This window comes from Melanerpes formicivorus, unplaced genomic scaffold (genome assembly GCF_026170545.1).
Source record: "Melanerpes formicivorus ecotype bairdi unplaced genomic scaffold, bMelFor1.0.p_v2 SCAF_30, whole genome shotgun sequence".
NCBI lineage: Eukaryota > Metazoa > Chordata > Aves > Piciformes > Picidae > Melanerpes > Melanerpes formicivorus.
This window is the reverse complement of record NW_027142382.1, coordinates 4,625,840-4,635,582: the sequence shown is the minus strand read 5'-3', so window position 1 is coordinate 4,635,582 and position 9,743 is coordinate 4,625,840. Positions and strand designations below refer to the sequence as shown.

The following is a 9,743-nucleotide window of genomic DNA, read 5'->3' as shown; positions in this document are numbered from 1 at the left end:
CATATTTGTTTTAAATCTTTTAAATTCCTATTACTGAAAACTAAGTGTTCTTTATCCCACCCAGAGACAGAACTGCCAAACATCAGATGTGAGGAACAGATGTGAAACTGAAAACCACTTGTTTGTCACATTTTTCCCCTCCCCACTTTATAGTCTAGGTGTAAGAAGAAAAAGTTCTGAGCAATACAGTTGTCGCACTGGGACAACCGCTGTAAGCTTTTTCTGTCTTTTCTTTCCCGCCCCCCCCCACCCCCCTCCCCCCCCACCCCCTTCATTGGCTACACTAACTTGGTGTGAAGCCATGCTAAATGTTACAGCATAACTATAGCTTCAAAGTGATTAACCTAATACCAGAATGAAAAAGGCAATGAAAAAAACAAACAAACAAACAAACAAACAAAAAGAGAGATCTAGGAAACAATGTTACATCACCAATTTTCCACATCAACCAAATCATTAAAAGGTTACCAGCCATCACGTTGCTCATAGTAAAATCGACTCCAGTGGCAAAGAATTAACATGAAGCTATTTTGTGGTTGACATGGATAGGCTTTTTTTTTGTTGTTTTGTTTTGTTTTGGGTTTTTTTTGTTGTAAAGGAGTTGATCTGACTGCCATGAGGCAGGCAACACTGGTTGCAGAGCGCAGCAGACGTATCAAGAAGTTATTATTTGTTGTTGTTTTTTGTGGGGTTTTTTTTTGGTGGGTTTTTATTTTTTTTTCTTTCTTTTTTTTTTTTCCTTTCTTTTATTTTTTTTTTTTGGTAGATCTGTGAGTCTCATCAAGACAAAAAAAAAAAAAAAAAGAAAAAAGAAGAAAAAAAAAAAAACAACCAAAAAAAACAAACCAAAAACGTTTCTTGCTCAAGAATTAACAGTCAAACATTAATATACTATATACACCTTTGCCATTTACACATTAGCATCAGGCCATTTATTACAAAACACTATACACTTTCCACTGCAGGCGGGTTATATATGGACAGCAATTTTCTGCAGATAAGACAGTGAATAGACTCTCCACTCCAGGTTGATTAGGAATAGTTTGGTGGGCCTTTTTTTTTTTTTTCTCCTTTTCTTTTTTTTTTTTGTGGTTTTTTTTTTTTTTCCTTTTTCTAGTTTTAAATATTAGCCAGACACAGAGAAAGGTTGGACTGTAAGGCCTGGGTGCACAGTCTTGATGGAGCGAGTTAATCGGTTATGTGCATTTCACTAATCTTTCGTCTGAGGCGGGGAAACTTCTTCACTGCCTTCGTAGTTTTCTTGTGCTCGTTGGCCAGTTCGCTGAGGGTTGTTCATATGGTGTGCTGCCGGGCCTGTATATGGCTGTCCATGCACGTGGTTATTCTGGAAGAAAGCACAGACATTTCAAAGGGGCATGAAACTTGGGGGGCTGTTTCCCAAGACTACTGACTGACTCTTCCCCTCTACAAGCCGACTATCACAAAATTCCCTCAAGCACACCGAAATTCCGGTGTAGTAGCAGCTACGTGAGCACATGTTGCAGTTTCTTTACTCCTCTGGAATCACACCTTTCACTTACCCTTTATAATTGACACAAAGTAAACACACTTTCAACTTGTGGAGATGAAAGGATTAAGTAAAACAGTAAACCAAGCTTTTGAATAACAGTTACATGCAAAGCAAAAGCAGCAAGAAAGGAACAGAAAAAAACCCGAAGAGTCCACCTATGTGCTGCAGACTTTGAACTAAGCACGATTTTATCAAGAGATTCAACCAGCCTGATTTTTTTCCTAAGACAAGGCACAAAAGGGTACTTTCACTTAGAAGGGAGAAAACTCTGATGCTACAGAACTGAATGAAATCCAGACCAGTAGTAGTTTTCTGCAGATGCTCTGCCCCACTTTCAAAAGCCATACACACATCTGGTGAATGAAAACATCTCATCTATCTACTGTTTTGCAGAGTTTAACCAGCTGTGGAGAAATCAGGAATATGAGGATTGTGTGTGTTAGTGAGAAATGCCATCTCTTGCAAGAAAGTGAACACATCACATGGGGAACGGTGAGGTTACAGTATGTGTCTGAGCTCAGGAGGAGCTCAGAAAGGAGTGGGGAAAATCTGCATGACTTACCAACTGCTCTGCTGAGAACACCAAGTAAGGAAAGCAAGATCAAGGGAAAATGGGTTTGGGCAGGAAAGGAAATTACATTAGCAGACTTGGAATACATAAAATGAATTGGAACAAAAAATGGCAGCTAACAGGGGATCTAGTAATTTAGTACATTAAGTTAAAAACTGGTTATGATTTCTTTCAGATCTGGCTTTACATGGAAAAACACTAACAAAGCAGCCACTTAACATAAAGAGATCTACATTTTTGTTTGTATTTAAGATGTAGAGTTCAGTGTTCATAGCACAAATTATATGTGAGAAAGCTATCTGCATTTTTCTGAAAGGCTTTTGAGATCTGATTTTGTATTTTAAAACAAGAATGCTAAACAAGCAAATATGACAGATGCAAATTTAATATGCCCTAGGCTGTGAAAACTTCTGTTCCCCTGTTCTTTCCATCACTCCCTGATCTGCTAAGACTAAAATTCTCACCTGGAACTCTGATGGTGAAACTGTTCCTGGCAAACTGGAGGGGTATTTACCTAACTGAGGGGTATTCACCTCTCCTATGAGGACAGACTGAAGGAGTTGGGGCTGTTCAGTCTGCAGAAGAGAAGGCTCCGAGGTGATCTTATTGTGGCCTTCCAGTATCTGAAGGGGGCCTACAGGAAGGCTGGGGAGGGACTGCTCAGGATCTCAGGTAGTGATAGGACTAGGGGGAATGGAATGAAGCTGGAGGTGGGGAGATTCAGGCTGGAGGTGAGGAGAAGATTCTACACCATGAGAGTGGTGAAACCCTGGAATGGGTTGTCCAGGGAGGTGGTTGGGGCCCCATCCCTGGGGGTGATTGAGACCAGGCTGGATGAGGCTCTGTCCAGCCTGATCTAGTGTGGGGTGTCCCTGCCCATGGCAGGGGGGTTGGAACTAGATGATCCTTGTGATCCCTTCCAACCCTGACTGATACTATGATACTATTTTTAATTCCCCTACATAGCATATTTGACCATAACACACTTTTGACTAAAAGCCTAGCATTTAGGGTAACTTAAATTATACAAAAAGCTAATGTGGAACTCTGAATAAATGGTTCAACTCTGGGCTTTTACCTGTTGATATTGGGAACCAGGTGAATGGGGATACAGTGGGGCATCTTCAGGTGGAGAAGACTCATGTTCATCTGGGGCATCAGGATCATCTGGTTCCTAAAGTTTGAAAAACATTTATTTAGGTAAAACATTACAGTTGTTCTATCTAGAATGAATCTCACACACAAGTGATTGTTTCAGATAGGCTTGGAGAAAAATTCCATCCTACTGTGTCACCTACAGCTTGGACTGCACGACATAAAGTGGAAAGAATGCATAGGAATGTAACTGAAACCAACAAAAAGATAAATCCACATTCATAGAACGTGTTACTTCTGCATCCACCAGAGACTGCTGCTAAGGTTCTATTGTTTTATAGCACCACTTCACTCATTTTTTCAAAGGAAGACAAATGAATTCTTTACCTCCTCTGGGCAGAGCTCACAAGCTTTTGCAAGAGTCACCCTAGCACTGTGTGACCTCTCTAGGAAGTAGCCATTTGATGTTTCATTGCTTTGTATTGGTGGAGACCAGTTGTTATAGGTGTACTGGGGATTGCCAGTGTATGGCCTACGCTCGAGCTCGTCTCCAAGCCATTCTACCGCCCAGGTCCATTTTCTTTTCAAATCGCCGTTGCTCTGCAGATGGAAAACAAACGATTCAGAGTTGTTTCCTGTATTCTGCAAAAGACAAATGTTTTTCCCTTCCTATACTCAGAATAACTGAATGGGCTGAGCCAGATTGGAGCTCCAATGGTCATCCAGTCTGACCTCCCCACAGTCAGCACGGACATCCTCAGTTAGATCAGGTTGTCCAGGGCCTCGTCGAGCCTCACTGTGAATATCTCCAGGGAAGGGGCCTCAACCACCTCCCTGGGTGTAATAGGTTGGGGCAGATCCCCTCCCCACCATGGGCAGAAATAACGACTCAAACAAACAGATTGCAAAAGAATCGTGGAAAGTTTAGATGAGAAAACAAAAACCAACCATGAAAGTTTCACAGAGAACCACAAGCACCATGACAAAAGAGAGAGATCCCAGAACATACCCAAGAACGTCCCATCCCCACCTGAGGGTACACCCAACCTCCCCAGAGCTCTTTCTCCCCCCGGCCCCCAACCCAGCCTTGGGAGGCGGCTCACGCCGTTTTACCTAGGCAGCAGCAGGGGACGAAAGAGGAAGTGAAGACCCCAGGAGGAAGTGAAGACCCCGTGCTGATCTATTATAGGGGAGCAGGGCATTATGGGAAATGGAATACCTGGTTTCCTGTGACCACCCCCCTTGGGCTGGGCCCACCCCCTTGGGACCTCCCAGGTGTGGTCCGTGCAGTGGCATCCGGGCCAGCACCCAGCCTAAACCACCACACTGGGCAACCTGTTCCAGTGTTCCACCACCCTCGCAGTACAGAGGTGGTGGAGTCACCATCATTGGAGGTGTTCAGGAGGAGACTTGATGGGGTGCTTGGTGCCATGGGTTAGTTGTTTATTATTATTATTATAATTACTATAATTATTATTATAAACAACTTGTTCCTACAGAAGCTATTAGAGAACAGAGCACAAACACATATACTGTTGCTTAACAGATCCCTGAAAAATCCTTTTTTGCACAAGGAAAATGTTGAATTTGAAAATGATTCTGTAGATTTGTAGCTGTTTCACTGAAAAATGAGTGTAAATGTAATCAAACTGCAATCCCATATATTGACCATCTGATACAGGAAGGTTTGAATGAGTTGTACTTAGAAGTTGCAATTTCCTCTAAGTGATGGTAACTGAACAATTGGTGTTCAGGCTTGTTGTTTTCTTTCTTTTTTTTTTAACAGAACTGGAAAAAAACATCTGAAAAAATAAAGCATCAAGAAATAGAACAGAAGGTATCACCTGAAGAATCTGGTAGGCTACAGCACAGTTGGTGAAGAGAGCTACCATGCACTTTATACACTGGTAAGCTCTCTTCTGATAATGATTCTTCGAGCGTTGAATGGTGTCGAATAGTCCATCCCTGTCATCTGGGATTCCCTTAAGTGCATTGTGAATCCTACAAAACAACAAACAACCCAAAACTTCAAGTGTTAAGAATTTTAGTGTTTGAATGAAACTTTCAACTTACAATGTAATTACAGAAAGGACAGCTCACATTCTGACTCCTGGTTTTAGCAAAGAGGTTTGTTAGAAAACTAACTTGACGTCACTTGGGTAACTCATACTTTTAGCACAGCTGGTAATATTTAAACACTTTCTATTAGAGATAGATATACATAAAAACATGCAAGTATGACTAATTCTAATTACAGCAATCAAGTTTAACTGCTTAATTTTTATTACTGGTTTTTCACACTGACCTCATTTATAAAACAAACCTGTTAACCCAAAAGGCCCTTAAAGAACTGCATCAGTTAAATCCTCAACCTAACAGTGCTTCTCAAAGATACTCTCCTTTAGATGCAGCTGGTCTGAAGAGGGATGAAGGATATGGACTTGTGCATGAGGAAAGGGATTTGGGCATTCCCTGGAACTAAGCCCACTTTTCATGCCTCTGCACCTGAACAAGGGGTTGATGAATCAACTGCCACCCTGAAACTGGGCAAGAATTTTTGTCTTTGAGAAAAACAGCCAGGAGGGCATGGTACCTATGTGGATGTCTCAAAGAGCTACACTCTCTGTAGGAAAAGCAACTGCCCTCTTTCTTTACAGCCCTGGTAACAGCCAGCAAAGAGAGTCCATGCAGCCAGCAACCCAGGCTCCACTTGTAAAGCATCAATGAGCTGATTTTTAAATGAATGGAACCTGTAACACTATTATCCCAAACTTGGCAGCTGAGCTTCTCAAATCAAGAGAAAGCTATGAGAACGATGCCAAGGAACAGCAGCAGCCATCTCACAGTACAAGAGCAGAACAAGCACACCATCAGAAGATCAGATGATGTTTGTTTTCTAGTAGTCAGAAGATACTAACTACCATTTGGGGCTTTTTCTTTGGAAGAGAAGACAAAGATCATTAAAACTCTACAATTATCACAGCAAAACCCAAGAACAGGACAGAGACTAGTCCTTCATGTTAGTGGAAGAAGTGACAGCAATAACTCAGGGGGTGACTGCAGCTGGCCACTTGATACCCCTCTGCTGAAGCCTCACACAATTCCAATGAACACTGCTATTCCTGAGACTGCAGCCTTGAACAAGAAGTGATGTTCCTCTTCAAGTATAGCGAAAGCCACACTACAACATTCAACCTCCTTTATAAAACACAGCACTATCCCTAACAACCACTTCCATGATTTCACAGCTGTATTTCCACCCTGAAAATACATTATTACACTTTGCATCTACTGAACCACGCTCAGCCTCCTGCATTCTGGGGATTTAAAGACACCTTCTGAAGTCCTTTTCAGGAAGAAACTACACACAAACTGCATTATATTACAAACAACTATACACAAACCTGAAAAGCCTATGCATAAAGGGTATTCCCATCCCTTACCTAAGCTGCAGTTCTTAGAAAGAACAAAGAAATCCCTCCAACTCAGTCTTCATGTTTTGGAGTGGGGTAAGCTAGATCACTATCTCCTCCTAGAGTATCTTCTAAAGCAAGGCTAGACAACTGATAAAACCCTAAGAATGCAGTCTGCTTCTCCAGATTAAGTACACGAGTTCATTCCAACACCCTTATTGCCACAGCTCTTACACAAAGTATTTTACATGTCATGAGACATGGTTGAGAATTATTTTGTAACTCCAGTACTACCTACATTCACTTCTTATGACAAAAAAATATGTTCTGAAATATTGACAGCTCTCATGCTGATGACTTCTATTTTGTGTTTCCACATCTACTACTACTTCTGTATAAAACACCTGAAGAAATTTACTCTTCTCTTAAGTGGTCAGTATTTGCAATAATTGCAATTTCAAATCCCAACTTTCAAATGCCCTATTCTGTAGGGAGACAAAAATTATGTTTGAAATTGGATGAATATTTAATATACCCAAGTTGAAATTGACTTGAAATGTGATCACACCGAAAATACTGATATATGAATTATGCTTCTCTCTCCAATTCACGCAACTGACCTGCTTCTTAATAAGACCAGGCTACAAATGGACCTTGAATCTTGAATGAGATGCTTCCACAAAAAAAATCAGAATCAATCTAAGCATCTCACAGTAAATGACAATGAGTTCAGCCTAAATGGCACGTTCTCTTCTATGTGAAAAATACTGGGTTTATAGGACTAAGTAGCAAACTTTTCAATAGTAAGGAAATTGAGAAGGTGAAAAATTGTAGTTTAACATAAAATTTGAGATGAACTGGAAAAAAAAAGCTTTGTTCCTTTATTTTGATGTGATGTATGTTTAAAGTCAAATTCTTGAAAGGATTAGCACCAGAACCATGGGAAAACAAGCAGTACAAAACATAATAATCCTGAGTTATAAAACACCAGGTAAATACTAACCTGTGAGTTTGCCAAGAGTCCTCAATTAATAGGATTTGCAGAAGCAGATCCAAGTAAGGTCGAAGCTCGTATGTATATGAGTATGCAACCTGAAAAAGTAAAGATGCAGAGGATCTAAGAAAGCACTCCTTGAAGCCTGCAGACTGCACTGTGTAACACAAGAACACAATCCACCTGGATTTTAACAAATTAAAAGGGTACTTCAAGACATAAACACCTCCAGGGATGGGGCCTAAGCCCAGGCTGGATGAGGCTCTGGGCAGCCTGATCTAGTGTGGGGTGTCCCTGCCCATGGCAGGTGGGTTGGAACTAGATGATCCTTGTGGTCCCTTCCAACCCTGACTGATACTATGATACTATGATGATGTACACTATTTAAAGAGAGCTGATTCTGTCAAGAGTTTCTTGGAGGTTGTGGGGGGGGTTGGTTTATGTGTTGTTTTTTCTTCTTTCCTTTTGTTTCTTGGCTGGGGGGGTGGTGGTGTTTGTGTGAGGTTTTTTTGGGGTGCAGGTGTTTATTGGTTGGTTGGGGATTTTTTGGTTTTTCTTTTTAATATAGTAAGTTTTGTAAAAGACAAAGTGTTTCCTCATGGCTTTTAACATAACTGATCTGAAGCACCAAGTATAAGGTGCTGAAAAAGCTACCTTAAAAAAATATAAAATGGTGTTTTTCACTGATACTGCTACCTTTGAACAGTATATTCAAAGGTTGTCCCAAAATGTACAATATTTGGCTTGCAAAGTGATTATTATTATGATTCTTTCAAGTGCCAATCAAAAGACCATAGAAAAATCTCATATTTACATGGGGGGGAAAAAAATGAGTGAATATAAAGACGAGCTAACAGACGTTAAAAAAAGAATTATTATTTGGAGTGCAAAAATCTGAGTGACTTACAGAGATTACAAAGGAAAAACAAGACAGTCCCAAAGACTCTTTTCTGAGTCTAAAGCCAAATATGTTCTGCAGACTTGTAATAAAAAACTTAGGAACATACTCAAAATAATTATGAAGGAGATCTTAAGAAATAACTCTAACTGGCCATGCAGTACAAGAAAAGCTTTAGGAAATGTTCCTGCAATACATTCCTCAGTCACCTTACTTCCCATCCTTAACATCCTAACACATAAAAGCTCAACTGCTTTCCTAAACTCATAAAAAGACATCTCAGCACTCCAATATGATGTAAGACCTAAGAGTGTAAATACTGATGGAAGATGTCATCATAAGTAAAGCTTATTTATCAAGCACCTGTTCAGTATTTAATGCAACATTCCTGTATATAAATACACAGCTATTTTTCCATCTTTACCTGCCAAAGAAGTTCACTGAGGACAGTGGAAGAAAACTGAGGATTCTCCCAACAGCAGAATCGAAGCAGCTTAATGGTCTCTTCAGAGTTGCTGCAATCTTCAATAATTTTCTTCACATAACTAGTTCTCACAAACAAAATGTCTGCTACGTTCTGCTGCAGTGCCATTATAGGCTGAGATAAATTAGGATCACCGTAAGGGTTGCCAAGTGGGGGATTACCTAGAACAAATGGTTATTACAGATGAAAAAGCACTGAAGTACTTTCTGTGTAGACACAACAAAATACAAACTGCTGTAACTCACCCAAAACCAACAGATGCAGGGAAACCTCAAGCCTGCCTTAACAGTTAGTGTTCTTTAAAAATAACTACGGTATGAAATAACTAAGTTTGCTGATTGTGAAGCTTGACATCTGCTGCCTGAGAGAGCTGCTTTTCCCTCCCAGGTAAGATGATGCAGTGACAATAAAAGCAGAACAGCTGGGGACATGTTCATACACAAGAAGAGAAATTTGTTAGTTTCCTCAGTGAAATCCTCTTATCTGCTTCACTGCTTGTGTAACAGCCTGCATCTATCGTACTTTTAGGACACAAGGTTTATTTACCTACTCACTAGGCAATGGGAAAGAGTTCAGAGGAATATTTGTCAGAACAAACCCATCTGAATCACTGAAGTGTGGAAAGAAGTAATACAGTCTTGAAAGAATAAAAATTACTGCATCTTATTCAGCAGCCTTCATTTTATCTACGGCAAGACTGCTGGACTTGCTCCTGCTGTTTCTAAACTTAGTAGGATTCAGCATTATTGTTTGAAGA

General features: G+C 40.4%; 1 protein-coding gene across 2 annotated transcripts in view; it reads right to left on the bottom strand.

The window, feature by feature from the left end:
* Positions 1 to 267: 267 nt before the first annotated feature.
* USP9X (ubiquitin specific peptidase 9 X-linked) overlaps positions 268 to 9,743 on the bottom strand; it is a 104,721-nt gene continuing 95,245 nt past the window's right edge. For both annotated transcript variants that reach the window (XM_068155095.1, XM_068155096.1), the window contains exons 40-45: positions 8,927 to 9,147; positions 7,614 to 7,702; positions 5,042 to 5,198; positions 3,585 to 3,797; positions 3,181 to 3,276; positions 268 to 1,345 (exon numbers count right to left, since the gene is read on the bottom strand). In XM_068155095.1, the coding sequence (XP_068011196.1) occupies positions 1,211 to 1,345; positions 3,181 to 3,276; positions 3,585 to 3,797; positions 5,042 to 5,198; positions 7,614 to 7,702; positions 8,927 to 9,147 (911 nt within the window). In that variant the 3' untranslated portion in view covers positions 268 to 1,210. The remainder of the gene's footprint in view (positions 1,346 to 3,180; positions 3,277 to 3,584; positions 3,798 to 5,041; positions 5,199 to 7,613; positions 7,703 to 8,926; positions 9,148 to 9,743) is intronic.